General features: G+C 35.8%; 1 protein-coding gene across 2 annotated transcripts in view; it reads left to right on the forward strand.

Moving 5' to 3' along the window:
• The window catches only part of nckap1 (NCK-associated protein 1), a 97,024-nt gene that overhangs the window by 47,793 nt on the left and 21,896 nt on the right, over positions 1 to 27,335 (forward strand). For both annotated transcript variants that reach the window (XM_056465856.1, XM_056465857.1), the window contains exons 15-22: positions 3,549 to 3,694; positions 5,382 to 5,514; positions 13,793 to 13,912; positions 15,691 to 15,830; positions 18,698 to 18,829; positions 22,759 to 22,977; positions 25,315 to 25,445; positions 25,559 to 25,656. In XM_056465856.1, the coding sequence (XP_056321831.1) occupies positions 3,549 to 3,694; positions 5,382 to 5,514; positions 13,793 to 13,912; positions 15,691 to 15,830; positions 18,698 to 18,829; positions 22,759 to 22,977; positions 25,315 to 25,445; positions 25,559 to 25,656 (1,119 nt within the window). The remainder of the gene's footprint in view (positions 1 to 3,548; positions 3,695 to 5,381; positions 5,515 to 13,792; positions 13,913 to 15,690; positions 15,831 to 18,697; positions 18,830 to 22,758; positions 22,978 to 25,314; positions 25,446 to 25,558; positions 25,657 to 27,335) is intronic.

A 27,335-nucleotide genomic window follows, 5' to 3' on the forward strand; every position in this document is an offset into this window, starting at 1 on the left:
TCACATGGCCACAAAAACAAATTGGCCCCAATAACAGCAGCGTTTATTCACTGCGCGGCCTTGAGCTCAGACTACACTCAGTTTGCCAGGACAAAGCAAATTCAAGGATTTAAACAGTCACCCATAGAGCGAGTGAGTGTGTGTGTAAGAAAGAGGTGGTTGACAGATGTGTGTGAGTTGATGTATATATACAGGCCCTAAAACTAATTTTTTACCAAACCTCCCAATGGCTACTGACGTTAGAAAATTCACCAGCCAATTTTTTTTACCGGCTGTAAATCATTGCTTTGTTTTCGAGTAATAATAAAAAAAAAAAATCTAAAGAATCAGATTAATGATCTTTTTTTTTCTTTCCACTTCCTTGAATAGTGACTTCAATTCATTTTATTTGTAAAGCCAGGCAGTCAATCCGGCAATCTTTTTTTTTTTTACACACATTCCCATAACCCCTTATGCTCAGACAGGGTTTTAGACTCATTCAAGTCGCACAATTGCTAAAATACTGTTATATGTAAAACAGTTCAACCAGACATGGGTTATTAATTGCGCATAATTTGGTCCGCATAGCATTTTTGAGCCAATTCAATGCTCATGTAAATGTGTGTACAAATATATTACGTTTTTATGTTAATTTCAGAAATAGTGCTGAAATTAATATGCAAATGTTCATATCGTTTATGTACAAAACTGCCTACTTATAATTAATAGTTATAATTAATGACATGTCCAGCTTTTTTATTTATTGGAATTAATGTAATTTAAATTACTTTTGCACTGTTTGCCATGTCTGCTTATTTTATCTTTATTTAATTTTCCTGTTTATTTGTGTTTATCTGAGGAGGCTATTTCTCCGTTAAACATTTTCAAAGCAAGTGGTTTCTGTTGCTCTCACTTTAAGTTCTCTACTTACCTTTAAAGAAAGTCTTTGTTTCTATAAATATATTTAGCAGAACAGATGTATGAACATAAATTGACAAGTCTGTAGCAGAAAATAAGTATATAATGGTTTCCGAAGAATCACGGGACACAGTAGACTACAATGATTTAATGATATTGAAATCCTGCACAAAGAAATTACAAAGAATTTGCTAAATGTTTTTTTTTTCTTGAAAAAATGTGTTTTGAATTTTAAACCATATTTTTATAAGCTTTTTTAAAATATTGAATAGCAAGAATAAAGATGTAGATAAAAGAGAGCTGCTCATGAAAACTTAATTATGACCGTTATGTTAATTCAGCATAAATAAATCACAAAGAAATTGCCTCTTTTTTTTTTTGGTTGGACAAAATGTCACATTTTAAACCATATTTTGATCAGCTTTTTAAAACATGGTTTATAAGCCAAACATTTAGTAGCAAGAATAAAGATGTAGTTAAAAGAGAGCTGCTCATAAAAACTTAATTTTGACAATTATGTTCATTCGACATAGGAAATCACAAAGAATTTAAAAAAATTGTTGGAATTAACGTGTTTTAAATTTTAAACCATATTTTTCATCAGCTTTTTAAACAGGAATTTATAAGTCATATATTTAGTAGCAAGAATAAAGATGTAGATAAAAGAAACTGGTCAAGAAAACTTAATTATGACCGTTATGTTAATTCAGCATAAATAAATCACAAAGAAATTGCCTCTTTTTTTTGGTTGGACAAAATGTCACATTTTAAACCATATTTTGATCAGCTTTTTAAAACATGGTTTATAAGTCAAACATTTAGTAGCAAGAATAAAGATGTAGTTAAAAGAGAGCTGCTCATGAAAACTTAATTTTGACAATTATGTTAATTGGATATAAAGAAATCACAAAGAATTTACTATTTTTGTTGTTGTAATTAACGTGTTTTAAATTTTAAACCATATTTTTCATCAGCTTTTTAAACAGGACATTATAAGTCATATATTTAGTAGCAAGAATAAAGATGTAGATAAACGAAATTAATTAATTATGACAGTTATGTTAATTCAGCATAAATGGTGTCCGTGGGGTCTTAAAATGTCTTATATTTCAAAAAGGCCCTAAAAAGTCTTAAATTTGCTAAAAAAATGTACTTGTAGGTCTTAAATCATTTTAAATGGGTCTTAATTTACCTATGTCCATTCAAAGCTACCCAATCAGGCCAACATTTGTATACAGTATACAATCACCAACAATACATCTCTATAATACTTTTAACAACTATTTAACAATATGGTTCCTCAAAATAACATTTGTACATTCTCCATGTATTTATAGACCATATGCTGTGAGGACACTGACCTGGACAGACTTGAACATTTAGTTTATTATAGTTTTTAAAGCTTGTCAAAGAAAAGTATATATGGTTTGCTTGTTTTGAAACATTATTTAAGTATTACTCAATTAATTAATTCTTTTAATGGGGCAAGTAAAAATCCTTACGATTTAGCCCTGTATAATGCCTCGTTCACACTAGCAGTGACTTTGTAGCTGTCTGTTGCTCTGGGTGGTGACCTCCTGCAAACGCAGGTCTATGTAGTTCTAAAGCATGGAGAATACAACCAGATGTAGATAAAAGACAGCAGGTCATGAAAACGTTTGACAGTTATTTTTTGTTTGAAAGAAACCAACTATACCTGCAATAAAACGCTATAGGCACTAGAATAGGTCACTACTCCTCCATTTTTGACTGGAGTGAATTACCGCCCAAGCAGGGATGCTCTCTCCTCTCCATAAATTTAACATGCTTTCTTCTTGTTTAATGGACCCGTTGTTGAGTTAACACTTGCCAGTATATAATAACTAGCCGTTCGCTCAGTTCACGTCTGCATTTGGCCTGTTCGTTTCCAAAAGGTGCGGTCCTATTTATCGATATGGCCGATTAAACGACCAGCAGCAGTCTGCAAATGTTCATCTAAAAATAAGCCCGCTTTTTTTTTTCCTCAATACATTTTCAACTCCACACTGGACTTCTGTGCTGTACGATATATTTATTGTCGTACCCTGGACTCCATAACCGCAAGCTTTGTGAGTTTAGCACCTGCTGAATGTCATGTGGCATCATCCTGGCATGCCACGCTCTTTGAATTGGCCAATTTTTTTTTTTAGGTGATGAAAGCCAGTGCAGGGCTTGTGCAATCCATGGTTGAGTTTTCTCACACTTCTTATGTTATCCAAGAGCTGAACACTCTGACTGGCACGGCTGTGTCATTTTTTTAAAACTCAAACACCAAAGAGAATCTGTTTTGCATGCTGCCTTCATTTGATCATGTATGCATGCGCATGCTAGAAAGGAAATTGTGTTGGTTGGATATTGTCTGATTCAGCAAGTATCAAGTTTACGAAAATATTTCCCAGAGAGCCTTCTCAGAAGTTAATGATATGGTAAAACATTAAACCACACGTTTCTTCAGACTCTCCCCGTGGTCCAGTTTCCAATCTGATTCGTTGCTCTTCATTTGCTTGAGGATTTGCTCATGGAAATCAAGCCCGTTCAGCTTAGCTTTTCAGAAAAAGATTTTGCAAAGCTGTCATAATAATTAATGAGCTTTCCAGATTAACGCTAACGATGATGTCTGTTTTTTTGTTTAGGCTTACACCAGCGTGTCCAAGGCTTCGCTGGGACTGGCAGATCACAGAGAACTGGGAAAGATGATGAACACCATCATCTTCCACACCAAGATGGTGGACTCTCTGGTGGAGATGCTTGTGGAGACTTCTGATCTCTCCATATTCTGGTATGACCTCAAATCTGACAGAATAGATACATACACGTTGCAAGGTAGACGCAGATTGGACAAAAAGTGGCTATAGAAGACAAACATTTAGGAAAACTTGCAGTTCATGTTTGGAGTGAGTTTGTTCTGCAGCTTTTCTGATGGGTTAGTTCAATCAAAGGTTAGGTAACACTTAACAATAATGGTCCATTAGTTCATGTATTTACTAACATGAAGTGTAAATAATCTTGTAAAGCTTTTATTTGTCATAGTTCAACATTAGCTAATGCATTATTAATATTCCAAAGTTGTGCTTATTAACATTACTTAATGCAAAGTGAGCGATAAAACAATGCAGTCCTCTGTAGTACACCCTTGTGTAGTCCAGTGCAGTGAACTGATGACTTTCACGGCCAATCACAGTCATTTCTGTTGAGCACTGGTGCATACTATGGCAAATCATTGCTGTTTAAGAACGTGCTCAACAGCACTTAAATATTAGCGGGAAATTGACGTTTTTTAAATTTCAGTAGCAGTTGGTGCCGAAATTCAGTATCGTGACAAGTCTAATATAGTGAAAGAATCAGTTCATTAACTTGAGTTTGATAAATGGCATCTAAAACGTGTGTTTGGGAAAGAAAACGTTAGCCAACTAGTGCCATTTCCTATTCCTTTTTATTTTCACTATCCATTCAGAACGGACCTTGGGGTCACCCGGAAGGCAGTGAAATGATAAATGTGTGTCACTTTCTCTTGGCTGATAAGTAGGGCCATACAAAATCTGCGGACATTTTTTTCTATTTCTGTGCAGAATTTTGTTAAAAATCTGTGGATTTATGTGGAGTTATTTTGGAGTATCGTAACTAAAAACTTAATATGTGAAATAAAACATAATACTTTTTTTACAGTGAAAATCCAATTAGATCCACTTAATTTGGTAAACAAAGCAAGTCTCTAATATAATAGATCTACAGAAAATATTTATTTACAAACTGTATTGTAAATAAATCATGAATATTTTCATATTAGTCAATATTACTGAAATTAATTTAAAAACTGAATAAATATATATAAAATACACACATTTACACAAGTAAAAAAATAGACTCAACGATGGGCTAAAAATCTGTGGAATTCTGCATGCACAGATTCCGTGTGGGCCTACTGATAAGATGTACAGCCAGGTGCACACGGTTCCTGTGTGACTCCAGGCGATACTTCCGGCTTTGTTCCCACCGCAACCTTGATTTCGCTTTTAAAATGGCGGCCATGCAAAATCAGTCTATAGAAAATTCTGTGAAAATTTCCTTGCTCTGTTAAACATCACTTGGGACATATTTGAAAAAGAATGCAAATTTCAAAAGAGGGCTAATCATTTTGACTTTGACTGTATACATGTACACATGCTTATACGTTTAACTACAAGTTCAAAACTTGTGCAAATATGAATGTTTTTGCTGTGATTCTGTTGATTCAGATGTGGCGCAGGAAGCGCTGCTTAACGCCAGCTCCACAATTGGCAGAAGGCATATCGGTTTCTCAGAAGGCCATAGCAACTGTCTGTTGTTGCTCTTGTTTTTAGATAGTTTCTCTCTTTCATGCTGTGTGGAAAGCGGACAGGGGTGTTTCAGCTGATTAGATATGACTGTACCAGACGGTGAAGGGAACTGGCAACTCATTTTTTTCTTTCTTTCTCTCTGTCTGATAGTTTTTACAGCCGCGCCTTTGAAAAGATGTTCCAGCAGTGTCTTGAACTGCCGTCCCAGTCTCGATACTCCATCTCCTTCCCACTGCTCTGCACCCACTTTATGAGCTGCACTCATGAGCTCTGCCCTGAAGAGGTGAGTCGCACTGACCTGGAGTCAGTTCAATAGAGCCCAAGAGGAGCACAATGTTCTGAATGTTCAGCAGATGAAGAAGCTTTAGTTTAGTCCATTTGTTGATGTCTGATACCATGAGAAGGAATGGGATGGACTATGAAGATGTGATATTACATTTTTGACATTTTACCATTTAGAACAAAGAAAAATTTCAAAACTACCACTTGTACTTGATGGATAGATGGATGGAAAAGAGAGAAATAATACACGGTAGATAGATGTAGATGGATAGATAGATAGAAGTAATATACGATAGATAGATAGATAGATAGATAGATAGATAGATAGATAGATAGATAGATAGATAGATAGATAGATAGATAGATAGATAGATAGATAGATAGATAGATAGATAGATAGAAATACACGATAGATGGATGAATAAAATGATGGATAAATAGATAGATAAAATGATGGATAGATAGAAGCGAAAAGAGAAATAATACAGGATAGATAGATAGATAGAGAGAGAGAGAGAGAGAGAGAGAGAGCGAGAGAGAGAAATAATACATGATAGATGGATGAATAAAATTATGGATGGATTGAAGAGAAAAGAGAAATAATACATGATGGATTAATGGATGAAAGCGAAGAAAGAAAAAATACAGAGATAGATAGACAGACAGACAGGCAGGCAGGCAGACAGATAGATAAAAAATAATATGCAATAGGTCAATGGATAGATAAAATGATGGATAGAAAAGAGAATAGATGGATGGATAAATGAATGGATAGATAGAAGGGAAGAAAAATAATGATAGATAGATAGATAGATAGATAGATAGATAGATAGATAGATAGATAGATAGATAGATAAAAATGAGAAATAATATACGATAGATGGATGAATAAAATTATGGATTGATTGAAGAGAAAAGAGAAATAATACATGATGGATCAATGGATGGAAGTGAAGAAAGAAAAGATAGATAGATAGATAGATAGATAGATAGATAGATAGATAGATAGATAGATAGATAGATAGATAGATAGATAGATAGATAGATAGATAGATAGATAGATAGATAGATAGATAGATAGATAAAAATGAGAAATAATATACGATAGATGGATGAATAAAATTATGGATTGATTGAAGAGAAAAGAGAAATAATACATGATGGATCAATGGATGGAAGTGAAGAAAGAAAAGATAGATAGATAGATAGATAGATAGATAGATAGATAGATAGATAGATAGATAAATAGATAGATAGATAGATAGATAGATAGATAGATAGATAGATAGATAGATAGATAGATAGATAGATAGATAGATAAAAATAATACACAATAGATTGATGGATAGATAAAATGATGGATAGAAAAGATAATGGATGGGTGGATAATTGAATGGATAGATAGAAGTGAAGAAAAATAATACACGATGGATGGATGGATAGATAAAATGATGGATAGATGGAAGAGAAAAGAGAAATGATACACGATGGATGGATGGATAGAATTGAAGAAAAATAATACAAGATAGATAGATAGATAGATAGATAGATAGATAGATAGATAGATAGATAGATAGATAGATAGATAGATAGATAGATAGATAGATAGATAAAAATGAGAAATAATATACGATAGATGGATGAATAAAATTATGGATTGATTGAAGAGAAAAGAGAAATAATACATGATGGATCAATGGATGGAAGTGAAGAAAGAAAAGATAGATAGATAGATAGATAGATAGATAGATAGATAGATAGATAGATAGATAGATAGATAGATAGATAGATAGATAGATAGATAAAAATGAGAAATAATATACGATAGATGGATGAATAAAATTATGGATTGATTGAAGAGAAAAGAGAAATAATACATGATGGATCAATGGATGGAAGTGAAGAAAGAAAAGATAGATAGATAGATAGATAGATAGATAGATAGATAGATAGATAGATAGATAGATAGATAGATAGATAGATAGATAGATAGATAGATAAAAATAATACACAATAGATTGATGGATAGATAAAATGATGGATAGAAAAGATAATGGATGGGTGGATAATTGAATGGATAGATAGAAGTGAAGAAAAATAATACACGATGGATGGATGGATAGATAAAATGATGGATAGATGGAAGAGAAAAGAGAAATGATACACGATGGATGGATGGATAGAATTGAAGAAAAATAATACAAGATAGATAGATAGATAGATAGATAGATAGATAGATAGATAGATAGATAGATAGATTATTTATATTTATTGTTATTTATAGGAAGTATATATATACAAATGTGATTCTGCAAACATTTTAGCAGTGATTACTTAAATGAATCATTTCAAAATGTTCTGTTCGTTCACTTGGAACAAATGGAACTCACCAGGTCTGTCTGATATTGAAGTTGAAATTAGATGTTCTTTATGCTTGAGCATTTTTAGCCTCATGTCCTTTCTTTTATTGACTGTTATAAATCAGTTCTCAGCTATATTATTGAACTTTAATAGATTTTTTTGGGCCTTGTGCTAAAATCTCTGCTTTAGTTTCTATGCAAACACTGTTTTTTGAAACCAAAAAAAAAGGTTATTTTATGTGTCCATGAACGTCCCCTGGTGAATATGGTCAGTGTTCCTTTTGAGAAGAGGAGTTTGGAAAAGATCTTTCCTCTTCTCCATCGGGTCTCGCCTCAGCTTAGCCGCGACCCATGCGAGGGTTCAGGATGGAGCCGTACTGTGAAACCGGAAAGCTCCACGAGTTAACTAGAACTGGAATGTCCCAACACGCAGCATTGAGCGCTGTGGTCCATGTATCAGGATGCTGAAAAGCATGATTTATTAAATCTGTAATTGAACCATACACCGGTGCAGCTACCCAGGCTCCCCGGGGGCATCTGGAAGCCCCTCCGCACACACGCAGGAGCACAACAGATTCCTGTTTCCCCCCCGCTGCTATACGGTCGGCACATTCACAGAGTGTTTGTTCCTGCCAAACACCGTACCCTCCAATATCCAACTTAATTTGGTAAATAAACCCACATTTTCGGCCCCTAATTGGTGGACAAACGGCACCAAAACAAACAGCACAATGAGAGTTCTCATATCATTGCTGGGCCCGAACATTGAGCTGTCTGAGAGCACTTAGAGGAATAAAAGAGATTTATTGAGCCATAGAAGGCTTGGGTTTCCCTTATTTAAACATGAAACTCCCTCTCTCAGCATGTCTCTGAAATGGTCTTCCTCCTATGTCCACTCCACACAGCTTTGGACAGCTGCAGGCTTTATTTATGTTGGAAAAGCACTAAAAGTTTCCAAGAATATTTCCATCCTCATGCAGAAAACCTTTTTTTTTTACAGCGGTTTTGAGAAACAACAAAAGATCACGGCGCTTCAGCAGAGGTTAGCGCTCAGCATCGCGTCGGATAGATCTGTTATTTCCAACCTGCACCTTCTCAGAATCTGCCCTCAGATGCCCATGAAGAGCAAGGCAGAAGAATCGGCTTTATGAATAGATCAAGCGAGCTTTGACAGGATATTCAGCTAAAACCGAAACTTCTGTCATCATTTACTCATTTACTTCACTTGTTCCAAACCGGTCTAAGTTTCTTTTGTTGAATGCAAAAGATGTTGTTTTGAAGAACGCTGGAAATCTGTGAATATTGACTTCTATAATATTTGTTTTTATGGTTTTTGAGCTTTCTTCAATATGTCTTTGTGTTCAACGAAAAAATGAAACTTATAAAGGTATAAAATAGTGATGGGTCGACGCTAATAGCCTAGTGTTAAAGTGTGTTGACATGTAGCACTGAGATGTTCATAGCAACCAGAGTTTGATTGCTGAATTGAGGACCTTTGCCGATCCTTCCCACTCTCTCTCTCTGCTCCCCATGTATTCGGTCTTAACTCCACTATCATATATTATAAAGATGAAAAACCCCTAAAAATAGATAATAATAAAAAACAGCGATAGGAAGTTCAGATCATTTTACTGACATCTTTTTTCCGAGTCATTTTGTTCCTGCCAAAATATTATTATAATGTCACAAGTTGCTCATCTACAACTAGCATAAACATTGATCATACTACCAACAAGTCATTACTAGAAAACTATTAGAAAGACAAAATAGTCAATAATAGTTTACCTGTGTCTTTTGTCTATGATTAGCTCAGCTCTACAGTGATTGTTTATTGTAGTCAGAGAGTAATCAGAGACATTATAACCACAAAGTATACAAATTTGAGTGGTTCGTTTATGTGAGACAGACGGTCCCATATACGATTAACCAATGAACACAGTCTGTGTGGAATTGACCTGTGATTAGTTCACCTTTTGAGTCTTTGGGTTTTTGAGTTGTTTGTTCTGCACGTGACAGCATAAAATCTCCACTAAGGACGTCCAGCGTTCCCTAGCCTCTGGTGCCTAGATTGCAGATCTGCGCAAGAAGTTTGGCCAGAGGAGAAATGGTCAACTGAGCCTGGTTTCTCTTGAGGTTTTTTTTCCCTTCACTTTTGTCAATTGGTAAAGTTTGTTCCTCGTCACTGTCACCACTTGTATGTTTGGTTAGGGACGTATGAAGCTGTGCCTCGATGGATTTGCTCTTCAGTGTTTGGACTTTCAGCAGTGAGAATTGAACCACACTGAACTGAACTAAACTGTAATTCAACTCTGAAAACTGGACTGACAGTGTTTCAGTTTACTGGAACCTCTATATTAAGCTGCTTTGACACAATCTACATTGTAAAAGCGCTATAGAAATAAAGATAAATTAAGTTGAATAAAAACTGATGACTCAATACTGAGGACTTAAGACAAGAACAGATCAAAACTTTTTCAGCTCTGATATGACTGGCTTCTGTTTTTCACGTGATGAACAAAAGAATCAAACCAAGGACTCGAGAGATGAACGGATCAAATCTTTTTCCGGCTCTGACGGCATATGATTTACTTTGCTCTTTCACATGATAAATGAACGACTTAAACCAAGGGATCGAGATAAACGAATCAAATCTTTTTCCAGCTCTGACTGCATATGATTGGCTTCTGTCTTTCACGTGATGAACTAACGATTTAAACCGAGAACTCGAGAGATGAACGGATCAAATCTTTTTCCGGCTCTAATATGACTGTCTTCTGTCTTTCACGTGATGAACGAACGATTCAAACAGAGAACTCGAGAGATGAACGGATCAAATCTTTTTCCGGCTCTAATTGCATAAGATTGGCTTCTGTCTTTTTTGTGATGAATGAACAACTCAAACCGAGGACTCGAGAGATGAACGAATCAAATCTTTTTCCGGCTCTGATATGACTGGCTTCTGTCTTTCACGTGATGAACGAAAGATTCAAACCAAGGACTCGAGAGATGAACAGATCAAATCTTTTTCCGGCTCTGACAGCATATGATTTACTTCGCTCTTTCACATGAGGAATGAACGACTCAAACCAAGGCATCGAGATAAACGAATCAAATCTTTTTCCGGCTCTGACTGCATATGATTGGCTTCTGTATTTCACGTGATGAACGAACGATTCAAACCGAGAACTCGAGAGATGAACGGATCAAATCTTTTTCCGGTCTGACTGCATATGATTGGCTTCTGTCTTTCACGGGATGGACAAACGATTCAAACCGAGGGCTCAAGAAATTAACGGATCAAATCTTTTTCCCCACTCTGATATGATTGGCTTCTGTCTTTTACATGATGAACAAACCATTCAAACACAATAGAAGACTCGAAAAAGGAACTAATCTGCTACTCCACCTGCACAAATATGCAGAAATAAACGAATCACTCCCTGAGAGGACTCATCGTTCTGGAGTCAGATTCGTTCAAAATGAATGAATCGTTCCAGAACGAATCATTACTAGTATAAAAACAATGTTAGAGGGAGTAATCAGATTTGGGTGAACTGTCCCTTTAAATGACACTTGTTTTGTTTTTTTTTGTTTTTTTGGTCGTGAAAAATTGGGTCTGGTCAATACAGAGCAAGAGCAGAGGGTTCAGGAAAGTTGTTTTGCATTAGTAATTTGGAGAGTATGCACTGTTTGCTTTAGGAAGGGAGTTGAGGCGGTGGGACCAGCTGGGTCATAACAAGGAGCCTCACTTACACACGGACGGGTCATACACAGCACCTCACTGTGAGCCAGATTCACCTGAGCAGCTTATTTTGGAGTGGTTTCAGCTCCTGACAGCATATCCGTGAATCACTCCTTACCGATTTTTGGATCGAGTCAACAGTAAATGGCATGCTGACAAATAAGGTGTTCTGCCACTCCTGGACCAAGTAATTTGTTAATTCATTGGCATGAATGTATGAAGTTTGGGGTCAGGGTGTAAGTTTTTGAATTGAAAGACGTCTCATTTGCTTATCAATTGAGGCTAGTTATTTGAGTTAAAAAGACAATGTTGGGAATATTAGCATATTTTTAAGTAAACGTTTTCTATTTCAATATACACTCAGCGGCCACTTTATTAGGTACAGCTTACTAGTACCGAGTTGGACCCACTTTTGCCTTCAGAACTGCCTTAATCCTTTGTGGCATAGATTCAACAAGTTACTGGAAATATTACTCAGAGATTTTGGTCCATATTGACATGATAGCATCACGCAGTTGCTGCAGATTTGTTGGCTGCACATCTATGATGCGAATCTCCCATTCCACCACATCCCAAAGATGGTCTATTGGATTGAGAACTGGAGACTGTGGAGGCCATTTAAGTACAGAGAACTCATTGTCAGGTTCAAGTAACCAGTCTGAGGTGATTTGCGATGGGTACACTGTGGTCATAAAGGGATGGACATGGTCGGCAACAATACTCTGGTAGGCTGTGGCGTTGACATGATGTTCAGTTGGTACTAATGGGCCCAAAGTGTGCCAAGAAAATATCCCCCACACCATTACCCCACCACCACCAGCCTGAACCGTTGATACAAGGCAGGATGGATCCATGCTTTCATGTTGTTAATGCCAAATTCTGATCCTACCATCTGAATGTCGCAAATTTGCATTAACAGTTGGACAGGTGTACCTAATTAAGTGGTTGTAAGTGTATTTTAAAATGCAGTTTATTCCTTTCATAATAAAGCGACATTTTCAGCTGAACTTAACCCAGTCTTCAGTGTCACATGATGATTCAGAAATCATTCTTATAAACTCTTTCTACAGACTAGGATGAAATTTACCAAAGTTTATCTTTTATAGTTTAGATTTTAATTTACAAAAAATATAACATGGACGTTTAAAACATCACGACTTGTATACTGATTTGGTAGTGGGGAAAAATGCTGTATTATTATCAGTGTTGAAAATAGTTGTGCTGCTCAATATAATTGTGTAAACTAATATTTTTGATGTAGCATTTGCTTTTGCATTTTCAAACTTGAATTTTAATCCATTCCTGAGGAATAGAAGTATTAAGGGATAGTTCACCTAAAAAATAAATAAATATGTCACTATTTATGCACCCTTTACTTGTTCCATACCTGTTTGATTTTCTTTATCTTTTGTTAAATACAAAAGAAGATATTTTGAAGAATGCTAAAATCCTGTAACTGAAAATGTTATGGATACAGGTTTTTCAAAATATCTTCTTTTCTGTTCTTTTGACATTCCTAAATGTTTGAAATCACTTGAGGGGGTGAGTAAGTTTTCATTTTTGGGGTTTTAATTTTTTTTTTTTTTTATCTTTTTAATACTTTCCATTCAAAAACATTAATCAGGAGGTTCAGGCGATTCAAGTTTAGCTTGACTTTGAATGCTACTCAAACAGTTTGCTGCGTTATCTTGAACATCCTGTCCTGTTAAATTGGGTGAATTAAATTTTTTAATTTTGTTTTGGTTTCTTTCTTTTTTTTATTTTATTGTTTTATTTATTTTTATTTTTTATTTTATTTAAGGTTTTATTTTATTTTTATTTAATATTTTAGTATATTTAATTTTATTTATTTTATTATAATTTTATTTATTTATTTTTTGTAATTTTTTTATTTATTTTGTTTTATTTTTGTAAATATTTTATTTTATTTTATTTTATTTTAAAGGCTCTGTTTACAGTTGGCCAGCTAAGCCAAATTGTTATTCACAGCAAATAATAAAAGGCGTCTAGAACCGATTACACCGCATTTCCACACTTAACACATTTACACCAGTACTATTTAGCACCATAAAAACTAATCGTATGTGCAAAGTGTACTGGAGTTTACTTTCGCTTAACTTAGGGGTCATTCTGAAGGAAATCTCCACTGATGTCTCCTTGTGTGTCCCTCCCTACAGAGGCACCACATCGGAGACCGCAGCCTGTCCCTTTGCAACATGTTCCTGGACGAGATGGCCAAGCAAGCCCGCAACCTCATCACAGACATATGCACAGAGCAGTGCACCCTGAGCGACCAGGTCAGTGACGCACACACGCTTCCAGCTCTGCCAAAACACAGAGGGACTTTTGGGAGTTCTGGAATTTTCCATGTCATATCTGGGATTTTAACAAACTTAACTGGGTTTATAAAGAGTTGTGCAAATTCACCAGGAATGTTCCAATCCTTTGCAATATGATCACGATGAAATTAAAGTGCGATTGATTCGCTGAACACAGTTGGCAGAGCTGATTCGCACACATACAGTATGAATAAACTGGATTAATGAACCCTCATCCCAGGTGAGCATAGATTTCACGTCGTAAGCAAGCAAAGCAGCAGTTCATAAGTCATTCCTGCTTTGCTCTTGTCTGTGCTGCAGAAAAACACATTTGTCTTAAGGAATTACAAGCTTAAACTTGACCTAAATCATTTTATTATATGTGTAATCTGATATATTTTCAAGTCATTTAGTTGGCAGAGACTTGAGATTTCATCCACAAGGAGTTGATTGTAGGTGAAAGTGAATGTTACAAAAGGATGTTGGGAAAGTAACATGAACTTGTCAAATGAAAAAGATTATGTAAAGGTCTGAAATTTATTTGTAAATTTTTTAGTTTATTTCTATATATCTATTATATATATATATATATATATATATATATATATATATATATATATATATATATATATATATATAAATAATAAAGGGAACACTTATGCTCAATTCACATGGGGCATCAGCGCTTCCCATTTTCTTTGAATGGGGGACGTCAAACATTGCCGAACTGAATTGTGGATCTATCGGCGCCACCTTAGCGACATTGCTCACTGGAGAAGTTGGGAATTTCTCAACTTTTCAAGAGCCAGCGACAGTGTCAACCAATCAGATCGCTTTATGCAAATACCCCAGCTCAGAGAGTACCCAGTTGCAGTCTAATTTCATTGGCTGATGCTGCTGTGACGATCGCGTCAACCCCAACTTCAGACAGTACCTCAGTCAAGCATTGAATATAAAACCCTGTGTGAATCAGTCTTCAAACAACACAATGTAACTCGAAGTGTTCCCTTTATTTTTCTAAACATATTTTATTTTTTAAAACATATATCAACATTATATTAATAACATTGGTATTTTGTCTAAAAGTGTAATAAAATACTACGTAAAAATCTTTAATAAACAAATACAGATTACCAATTAATTTAATGCAATTTTGCTTTACATTTTTATTTTAGATCTTTTTGTATTTGTTCAATATTTTTTTAATGTGTTTATTTATTTATTTAAATACTTAATTCTTAATTAAATAATTTGTGAATCCATAAAAACTTTTTTTGTGGTCTCTTTTTTTATTTAAGTCATAATATATAAATATTTCAAAATAAAGTAATTTATTCATTAAATGTACCACACTGTGAAAGCTGCATGTTATTTTATGCAGCCAGCAAGGTTAATGCAACAGAAATATTTTTCTCCATTGCCTTGATTTTTTTTTTTTTTTTTTTTTTTTTTTTACTCAAACCCAATCTTTCATTATGTTCAGTTCAAGCTGCGAGCTTACAACTCAAGCTTACATTTTCTTTTGCCGTTATGCTGTATTTAGTATGTCATAAATCATTCAGATCTGGTATTTTAAGAAAATGTAACAGTTCTCAATTCATAACTCTAGACACATTTCTGTAGTTTACTATAACTTGCACTGATGATGAATTGTTCACAATATGACCAGGAACTTGTATCAAAGCAAGTAAGTAGGGTCAATTGTGACTTCATGTTGACTTTAAAAAGGGGCTTTTTCCTGTTGTTCTTCTTCACAGCTACTGCCAAAACATTGTGCCAAAACCATCAGTCAGGCCGTGAACAAGAAGTCGAAAAAGCAGACTGGAAAGAAGGGAGAACCGGAGCGAGAGAAACCTGGCGTGGAGAGCATGAGGAAGAACAGACTCCTGGTCACCAAGTAAGAACGAAAGTTACTCATATTTAATGTAATCTGGCGCTGCGTCAAAATTCACATACTTATACTACATCCTAAAAGTATATTATTTGTTGGTGAAGAAGAGTATGCAAGCTTTGGGACATACTACTTCCTCATTGATGGACTGTTATGTTGCTTAATTACGTCACCTGTCAATCACCTCAACGCATCACCCACATTTCTTTCTTATTTACTTATCTAACTTATTGGAGATTTAAGCAGCCGTCAGTCTGCCATTCACGAGTCTTTCGTGCAGATAATTACGGTCTTTGGATAATTATGCATTCAGAAGTTAATTTCAAATCTTAATGTTTATATAAGTTCACATTATTTTCGCAGATGAAATCTAACATGAAAAACTTGATTTAATTATGCAGTTGGCTAGATATTAATAAATAGTCACTGACCAACTTGATGGTTGGTCTCGTGCGTCCACCATGTTTGTAGTTTGTTTACACTTTTTACTTTTTAATTATAATGTTTTAATATTATCACTTTTTAAAAATATTATCAGTTAGGTTATCAACACTATTATCAACAAGCTGCAATTTAAACACATGCAAAGAGGAAAAGCACAAGCAAATTAAGAAAACATCTTCATCGGTATGTTGCAAATACTCGCAACTAGGGCTGCAACTTATTGGGAAAATAAGATACTGCGTTGGATGGGAATCATCTGACAGAATACTCTGAGCTTTACTCAAAACTTGTCTATGGTATAACTGAGCCATGGTCATCTGTTTTCTCCCTGTTATTTTTCCTCCTAGGTTCACAATTTTCTCCAAACAACTCTTATTTCACTCTTAAGTTCACCTGTATGGTCTGGCGCAGCTTTTGCACGGTCACAAAGCCCTCGCCGTGGCTGACGCCGACGCTGACGTGCACCTCTCAAAAAATGTAACTGCGCGTCGATGATTGGTCGATTTGGTAGCGGTGACGAGCGTGGGCAGTGCTAGAAGCCGCAAGCCCGATAGAGCGAGTGTTTAGTGTCGAGTCCCGTGAAGGAGCTCCTGATGGAAACGTTTGTTTTGTGTTCACCTTATGATTAAAGTTGTTGCATGTTCGCTGTTTCCCACCTCTAAATGAGCGAGTTTTAGCTACTTGTAGAGTTCAGAAAAAACAAAACATCCGTGAAGAAACTCGACACAGGGGAACATAACCTACTGCCTGCTAGTGTTTCAGAAGTGTTATTACAGAGCAACACAAACAGCGCGCAGAAATATAAATGCACGATTACGAGCAAGGCAGGCGCCGTGAATCACGCCGATCACTCGACGTAGAAGTATAAGGCCAAATCCCAATTCTATTTTTGTACCCCTACTCCTAATCCTTCCCCTTGGCCCTTAAAACCGAGGGTGAAGGGGAAGGGCTTCAAAATTTACCCCTAATAATTGGGACAGCACTAAAGCACCTGCACACGTCATCATATGTCATTGCGATCTCTTACTTCATGTAAGATCAGACGATCGTGACTGCTGTGGTTATTCCAGTTGTGTTATTTTTGGATATTTATCTTCAGGAAATCACTGAAGGCATATATCATGTTATCATAATGATATAATGTGGCAATAAGATTGTAATTATACTGTGCATTTATACAGTGGTCATATTTATCTATGTATACACTCAAAAACAACATTAAAATTATAACAGACACTGTAAAATGCTCATTCCCAGCCACTAGACTTTTCTGACAGGGTATTCCAGTGTCATAGAGTGTCAGATTGTTTTGGGACTCCTGTACAGGAGTTATTATTAGGGATTATAGATCGTGAAATTTATTTTAGCATTTTTTTGTTTTTTTAAAGCATGATGATAAAACACAAGCGCGGTTATAAAAATGTTAAAACATGTGCTTGTTTGTTGTAAAAATTCTAATAATAACAAAAAAATACTAATTGGTGGATCTCCTTACTTCCGGGTGCAGCTGTGGCTGGTATATTCTGGGAATTTTTTTAACCCCTTGGTTTCGAGTGTGGTCCTGAAAAATCTTCATTCAAAGGGGTATCTACCCCTTGCCCTCAGCCCTACGCCTTCAAGCTAAAGAGAATCGGAACACCCCTACCCATTGGCGGGAGCGCGCAAAACGAGGGGTAGGGGTAAGGGGAAGGGCTAAGGGGTAGAATTGGGATTGGGCCTAAATCAGCCTTAAGACTTTAAAACACCATGAATGAGCAAAAACCTCATCAAATATCAAATCTGACTCTGATTGGCTGTCATTTTTCTTTTTTGTTTCCACTCTTACCATTAGCATTTATTTTTAGCTCTAGTTTCACCTTTGAGCCACTCCAGCCAATAGCAGAACAGCACCTACTGGGGAGGCAGGATAAAGATAGTAAAGTCCCATCTAATTGGTCAAATAGTGTTTAACGACCTTTGCATCCAGCAGATAAAGGGATGACACACAAGTAATTTCTCTTCTTTCTGCGATACGGTTATTGCGATTAATATTATTGCGATAACCAAAACTTTCCAATATTTGGTGCAATCTTTAATGTGTTATGAGGATTTGGTGTCAACCTGACAATGATGTTTTCTTAATTTGCTGGTGTGTTCTTTTGCATATGTTTTTTTTAAGTTGCACCTCTATTAGATCTCACAAGTAGAGAAAGAAGAACCACTGTGTTAAACAAACCACGCTGGAGGCCTTGACCGTTTAATCCTCCCATACGGCAGACATTCAAACAAATCCTCCATATAATATAAAATGGATTTGTCATAAAGCCTGATGCGGACACACATGAGCAGTAGTAACAGTATGTGAGCAGTGTGGCCCCATACTGAGTGCTGGCTAAAACTACATAATCTGAAGGAAATGAGTTTTTAAGGCTGTCGTCTGGTTTTTACAGTCTGGATAAACTGCACACTGCTCTGTCCGAGCTCTGCTTCTCCATCAACTACGTCCCCAACATGATGGTCTGGGAGCACACCTTTACCCCACGCGAGTACCTGACCTCCCACCTTGAGATTCGCTTCACTAAGTAAGTCCGACTTTTTTTCCAATCATGATGGTTCAGACAGCACAGCGTTGAACTAGGATGGCATGGTGTGATCATAAAAACTTGATATGAGTTTGAAATGTGTAATGGGCAACACAGTGGCACATTGGTTAGCACTGTTGTCTCACAGCAAGAAGGTCACTGGTTCGAGTCCCGGTTGGACCAGTTGGCATTTCCCATGTTCGCATGGGATTCCTCCGTGTGCTCCGGTTTCCCCCACAGTCCAAATATTTATAATTAGACATTTTTTTGATGAGGCAAGTAAAAATTCATAGTGTTTAGCCCTGTATAAGTCTAAAATGTAAATTAATGAAATTTCTGCCATGAAACTGTCACCTAATCTTCTCCTGCTGTCACCTCTGCAAGCAATGAGCTTAAATGCTCATTACAATCAGTTTAAATGCTCCGCGTCATTTTACGCTGTCACGCTGCGGCGCGTTTCAGAGACCCTCCTCCACCCCAGCTCCACCTGTGTATAGATCTGCTACAGGGTTTACATATATATCATGTTTACAGCAGACACATGTTATATTCTCAGGTGGCATGTCTGTGTACAGTATGTACTGGCAATAGGAGGTCTCGGAATTTGCTCTTCCATAATAATCAGCTCCAGCGTAGCAGATCGATACCGCCAACACCAAATACATAAACATTGCTATATACATATTCATTACCATACTAAATCCCGAGAGTGTTCGTGACAGAATAATAGTTCCAAAATATAGTCTTAAATAGTCTTATAGTCAAATATAGTCTTAAATTTGACGTAATGCAACAAGCAGAAACCCTGTATGTACATTTATCTCTTTTAATTTGTTATAGCTTTGTTATACTACGATGTATTAACAATATTAATGATCTAATGTAGTGAGAAATGCTAAGTTTAGACTTTTGTTTTTTCTTAATCCTTTGAGCATAAACATCTCGATAGCCTAAACTGAATTTGGCTGCTACTAACATAAATATATCACTGATGTTTTTTTATCTCTCACGTTACCCACAGTCATTCCTGATGAGGTCTATCCACACTGTAGCATCAATCATATTGATTTGCCTCATAGGGGAGAGAGTTACTGTTGCATGTCAGGGGAAAATTGTCGTCCAGCTCTCCCTTATTAATTAAGCTGAGAACTCAACAGCTTAAAGAGCCTCTTGGGGTTTATTGTTCGATTTGTGTAATTTATTGGACTAGCGGCCAGAGTTTGGGTTAGCATGATTTTTGACACTGTTCCAGAATAGCGTTCGTCCAACTAAATAAACACCGGGCAGAGGAATAACAGGTATTTTCCACAGTTGGATTCAAAACTCTGACGCGGATGCATTGGCTGGCCCTTCTCTGCCGGGCTGTGAACCCCTCATGTGGCTGTGTTTTTCAGCAGCGAGAGGCCCAGTTAGCAGATCTCACCATATAACCATGTGCTGTTATTACCCATTTCCATCTGACGGGGTAAATAGCCTTGATTCAGGTCAAAGCATAGGAATAATATGTTGTTGTTATGGATCTGTTTATAAGGCCACCATTGCACTCTGATCCACACCATGTAACCACGTCCAAATTGGTGCTTTCTTAACATATATTTCAGGTCTTAAACGTTCAGGATTTATCGGTGCATAATATTCCAAAGAAAAAAGAGAGTTAGTCTTTTGAAGATCAAGTCAAAATATAATAACGTGCTTTATTTTAAGAATATTTTATCTTTTGGGAGTTATTGATATTTAATTTTTTTATTTTTATGTAGAGCAAATAAAGGTAAATACAGTTAATCAATTAATAATAAATATCATAAAATAAATGTAATTTAAATAAAATATAGCTCAAAATAAATTAAACAATGAAATAAAGTATGTTTTAATACAGTTATTTTATTTTATTTGTACTTCATCTTCAAATATTTTATCTTTTGGGAGTTATTGATATTTTATTTTATTTTAAATTTTTATGTAGAGCAAATAAAGGTAAATACAATTAATCAATTAATTAAATTAATAATATAATATAAAATAAATATAATTTAAATAAAATATAGTTTAAAATAAATTAAACAATGAAATAAAGTATGTTTTAAAACAGTGGTTCCCAAATTAGTGGTTGTGGGAAAATGACAATTTCCAAAAGTCAAATAAATTTTATTAAACTATTATAATTACCATATTTTATCCATAACCCACAGAAGTAAAAAATAGTAGCTAATAGTTACATAACAACAACAACATGCAAATAAAAAGCCATCAGGCTTTGAAATAGTTTTTATAGGATTGGTGTGTTTATGTTAGATTAACAACACTGCAATAGATTCAGCTGCAGCAGATTGATTGTATAGCACCAGGTTAAACTTTCTGATACCTTTATGGCAATCAAATGCATTACAAATAAATTCAGGCCAAAACTGTGCAATAAGAATGATCTAAGTATGGCGGTCTACAAAATTAATCCAAGAATAGACAATGAAAACATTGTCTAACCAGTCTCATTAGGTGAGGTTAATATTAAAATAGACAAATTAATAAATGACTCTAAAAATTATATGGTTGGTAGACACGAGCATATTGTCAATATGCTCGTGTTTATATTTACCTATTGTTGTGTGCGCAATGTTTCTATATCTATATTTTACACCTCCAAGGAATTTGTGGGTTGTGAGTCACTGGCATTGTTATTTTGGGGGGCTGAGGGCTGAAAATATTGGTATAGAGGTTTTTCACCTTTAATTTGTAAAGGAAAGTGGCGATTACAGACAGGAAATTATTGGGAGCAGAGAGAGGGAAAGGGATGGCAAAGGACCTCGAGCTGTGAGCACCATGGTGCTATATGTCGGCGCACTTAACCATTAGATTATTAGCGCCGACGGAGCAAGTGTTTTAAAAGTATTAAATATAATAGAAGTTTAAAGTTAATTAATTAATTTCATTCATTTTGCTTTACTTATTTTTTTGCATATAATTAATTTACAATTATTTTTTTTTTCAAAATATAATAATGCGCTTCGTCTTTAAAATATTTAGCATTTGGCAGTTATTGATATTTTATTTTATTATAAAATATGTTTTATTTTATGTATAGTTAGAGCAAATTAAATATATATTTACAGTTGTTTTTTATTTAAATGTATTTTATTAATTATTTTTATTCATTTTTATTCATAAATTAAATGAATATATAAAAATTAATTAATTGAAAATAAATTAAAATAAAAAACGACTGTAATATATATAATTTTTTATTATTTTTTTACAGTAGTTTTTTATTTTACTTAATTGAATTCATTTTGCTCATGCTCTTGCATGTAATTATTAGTTTTGCTGTAATTATCTACTTTGCTTTCTGCTTCTAATATTGCTCTGTTTATTTAGTTTATTTAATATCTATATTTGACCTTCTGCGGTCACCAATCTCTGTCCTGTGCCAGTGTTCGTGCAGCGTTTAGCCCCAGCTTGCCTCAACACACCTTCCTGGAACTTTCAAGTATACCTAATAAGAGCTTGATTTGCTTGTTCAGAGTTAGCTAAACTCTGCAGAACACCGGCCCTCCAGGAACATGTAATTGACTACCAGAGAAATCAAGTACTGCTATTGGATGTAAATATGTAGACAGTTATTAAATTGTTATCCATTGGGATTTTAAATTGGGCTAATTGTTCGGTTGAATTGATTGTTTTTGTTTTATGTTACTACTAATTTAATTGCATATATTTTACACAGATTTTTTAGATGTATAGGTGGACATAAAGGCATTTCCATATTATATTTTATACACTTTGATAAAATATTATGAGAACAAACCCTGTTCTTTTTAATATTACATGCAACAGGTAATCATAGACAGTAATCTAGGCACGTTTATTAAACCCAGTAGGGTCTGTATGATTGTCATTCAGTAATTGTTGTTGATCATGTCTATAATTTCCCTCAGGTCTATAGTCGGGATGACCATGTACAACCAGACAACACAGGAGATCGCCAAACCATCAGAGTTGCTCACTAGCGTTCGGGCCTACATGACAGTGCTGCAGTCCATTGAGAATTATGTGCAGATTGACATCACCAGAGTCTTTAACAATGTGCTGCTCCAGCAAACCCAACACCTAGACAGCCACGGAGAGCCAACCATCACCAGCCTCTACACTAACTGGTAAGAGTCTGCATAACCATAGAAAAATGACCACAAAGTCACTTCAGAGCATAACTTTCCCTTTTACAATTGGATGAATGGCTCTGTTTTAGAAACTATTGTGCTGTCTACGTACGATGCTCTCTTCTTAGTGAGCATCCTTACTCATAATAGGGATCTGCATAGACACGGCATTCATATCATGTTTATTTATTTCCACTCCATACAACATATTCTTTCTTCCATAAAAGTGGCTTTACAATATCAGGCATGAAAAGACAGTGTCAGTTTCAGTTTTTATTATAATTGCAAGTTCATTTTCTACTATTAATCAGCTTGGGAGTGTTTGTTTTTACTTTCGTAAGTCTGACCTCAATGGAATAAACAGAATAAATGGACTAGACAAGATCTCAAAGAATGGGGAGCCCTAGAGACACTCCTACCCATTATACAACTGTTTAAGGGGGTTTAGCAGCGAAATTAGCTTTTCTGGAAAATTTGTTTTGGAAAGTTGTTTTGAAGTCCTGAAACAAACTCTGTTCGAGCTTCTGTTTGGGCTGATATTATGCCGAAATATTTATTTATTTATTTATTACAATGCAGAATATGCCTGTTTTGTGCTCAGAGCAAAGTGTAGCTACACTTCTGTGTTTGTTTCTACTGTGTTACGTCAGATAAACAGCAGTCAGTGACAGAGTCAGACACAGAAGAAGCAGAAATCCAGTTCATTAGTCTAAAATACCATGTACGTTTATTTGATGTATTTGGGTTGGAGTTTAGTCAGTTTAGCCTTTCTGAAACAATGAGTCGCACAAAAATGGCAATACAAAGTTTGCAGTATGCACACACACACACACACACACACACTATGTGGATGTGGTGATTCCAGCGGTTATGAATTACATAGCAATTTTACTGTCTTTATTACAAACAGTTTAAAACTCTTTCATGAGGTGCAGCTGATCACAGAGAGTCGGAACAGATCTTTTAATCCCAGTTTCTTAGCAAATCCTGTTCTGTGGACATGTTTATATGCGTTATCAATTTAATTAATTCAGTGGGTGGGGAAGACCGCAATCCTATGTTGGAGTGGGCCTCAAAATCACTACAATTTGGATCCTATTTTAACAAAAGAATTATTTGTTTTGTTTATATCACTCTAATATGACTGTGAACTAGGGGTTGAACGGCTTTAGATTTTTAGAAGTTGACATTTATGTTTTTAAGTAGTCGGTGGTGACATCATCAATAAAACACAAGATGCAAATGTTTTGCAACATCCCACAATTGGCAATTTATTTGCAGTGCTGTGCTGATTTATTGCATGCTGTTTGACAGCTCATAACGCGTTGCGAAAACAATGTAACGTTACTAATGACTCATTTTAGTGCAAAACAAATGCACTGTCAAAACTTTCATTTCGTTAATAATGCAACATTATCGCTGGCTTAATTTACTGCTAAATATATGCAGTCAACACATTGATCACTGCAGGTTCTAGTTAGAATGTAACAATAACAAGAAGTAATGCATATATCGTCAGCACACAGATTCATGTGAAAATATTTCATAACAAAATAACGCACAAAAGACAAAGGCTAGGCTATAAAGTTTAGCCTTATTATGCTGTCAGAGACTTGCTCAGACACATGTTTTACTGATATAATAGAAAGCTGCTCAATCCTGTTCAAGTAGAGCGTTTTTCTTGGTTACTGTTCATCGTGGGTCTCAGACATCTCCTCGCTGCACATCTTCACCACATTCACCGGGGGATGATGTTTACACACCCTGTGAAGTTTGCCACACCTCCGCGGCAGCGTGCTTCACTATTCATTCACAGCATCTACCCTTCACAGAGGACTACAGCCAATCACATTACTTTTCCATCGTTGCGTAAAGGTGATTGGCTATCATCTGCTCTAGGGTATTTGCATGGAGCAACCTAACTGCCATCTGTTTTACGATTTAAAGTACACTCAAAGTTCACATTAAAGCTGACATAAGAAAATAATTTATGTAATCTGAGGACAGTTTTATTCAGTGAACCCACTTTCGTGTGTGAAGCTGCCATGTAGTTCAGGTCAAACCACGTGATCTTCACAGCATGACTAGTCGACGTCAATCAAAAAGCATCACAGCAGAGCATTAAAGTCGATTAGTTGATGCAACCCTATTGTGGACACACTATACCTACACACAGTTCTGTCCTAACAGCTTTCGAAAGTTGATTTTGCATCATAGGTACCCTTTAAATCAGACCAGGTAAAACTTATATTACCATAATAAAATTTTTGTTAAAGTTTGATTTAGCTTGATATATTTCTTTAAAAAGAAACTCTGGTGTTCATCTCTGTGCAGGTATCTGGAGACTTTACTGCGGCAGGTCAGCAACGGTCACATCGCGTACTTTCCTGCTATGAAAGCCTTCGTCAACTTGCCCACGGAGAATGAGCTGACCTTTAACGCAGAGGAGTATTCTGATATATCTGGTGAGAGCAAATGCTTTGAATAAAGGATTACCTTGTTTAAAAATACGTCTCAGTGTTTTCTTCAGCTGGATGTGATTATTTGCACTGAACGATTGTGTCTTTCTCTCTTTCAGAAATGCGCTCTCTGTCAGAGCTGCTGGGTCCGTATGGGATGAAGTTCCTCAGCGAGAGCCTCATGTGGCACATCTCATCTCAAGTTGCAGAACTGAAGGTGAGCATCAGGAATCTCGAAGGTGGAAGGTCACGTCATTGGTCTTTTCTCAGTAGCTTTTCTTCTGAGAGAGTTTCAGTGGAAGAGTTCTCTGCCTGACAGCAATTGCAGCATCTTTTTTAGTCTTCCTGTTAAATGGTGATTCCCACTGTCGCTTTGACTCACTGGCAAGCGACTCACTGGACTAAATTTGTAGATATTTATTTATGGGTGTTTTTTGTGTGTGTGTGTGGTTAATTATTTGTTTCTTAGTTAATTAATAAAAAACAAAAACATATTTTTATAAATTAAGATAAACTCACTTTGGCTTACAGGCAGGTTGAGACTGAAAATGTTTATTTACATTTATATAATTATATTTATGTAGTGCTGTCGCCTCACAGCAAGAAGGTCGCTGGTTCGAGCCTCGGCTAGGCCAGTTGGCGTTTCTGTGTGGAGTTTGCATGTTCTCCCTGCGTTCGCGTGGGTTTCCTCCGGGTGCTCCAGTTTCCCCCACTGTACAAAGACATGCGGTACAGGTGAATTGGGTAGGCTAAATTGTCCATAGTGTATGTGTGTGTGAATGGGTGTGTATGTGTTTCCCAGTAATGGGTTGCAGCTGGAAGGGCATCCGCTGCGTAAAACAAATGCTGGATAAGTTGGCGGTTCATTCTGCTGTGGCGACCCCAGATTAATAAAGGGACTAAGCTGAAAAGAAAATGAATGAATGATAATAATAAAATTTATACAGGGAACGACGAAAGTTATATGCTCAAGCAAATATGCTGCTGAGAACGTTTTATTTGTGTTCGGAGCAGGTTAAGGTAAACCCCTTTAGAAGTTATTGCAGTTGTTTATACACAGCTCCTCTGTGCTCTCCTTAAGCTGCTGGTTGCATGAAATGATTATATGAGGATTCTTCATAAAAACATAAATGGTGTAGTGCAAGTGAATTAATATGAAGGTAAGAGTTTGATCATTTTATTGCTTTGACGAGAAATTTGATCTCTTAAGTTTCACTGTCGATTAGAGAATTCTCAGAATAGCATTTTGATGTTGTTGATAAATCCGAGGCTTACTGAGGTGTGTTATCAGTCACGTTTGATGAAATATTGGCATAGCTGACTTTTTTTAATGTATATTAGATTAGATTCAACTTTATTGTCATTACACATGTACAAGTACAAGGCAACGAAATGCAGTTTAGGTCTAACCAGCAGTGCAATAGCAGCAAGTGCAGGATACAGGTATAAGTTATAAAGTGCAGTTATAGAAAAACTATGGTAATATTTACAGATGGATGTACTATGAACATTATATACAGGTGTATTAGCTATGAACAGATTTACAATAAATGAATATATGTACAGGATGCTATTAATACTCAGGAGTGTGCAGATAGATAAACAATCTGCAGTGGGTATGTACAGTTCAGATAAGTTAATCAGTGCAATGTAGTGCAATGAACATGTGCAAACTTTAAATGTGCAAATGTTAAATAGTGCAGTGATTGTGAGGAGTATAAGTTAGAGGAGTGTGGGGGGAGTATTGGGGGGGCTAAAGAGTCAGTGAGGGACAGAGTTCAAAAGAGAGACAGCTCTGAGGAAAAAGCTGTTCCTCAGTCTGCTGGTTTTGTATATTGTGTGGTTTGTGTTGTTTTGTCTGTCTTTTGTACTATTGGACCTAGTGTCTGGAATAAA

The sequence above is a fragment of the Danio aesculapii genome, chromosome 9 (genome assembly GCF_903798145.1).
Source record: "Danio aesculapii chromosome 9, fDanAes4.1, whole genome shotgun sequence".
NCBI lineage: Eukaryota > Metazoa > Chordata > Actinopteri > Cypriniformes > Danionidae > Danio > Danio aesculapii.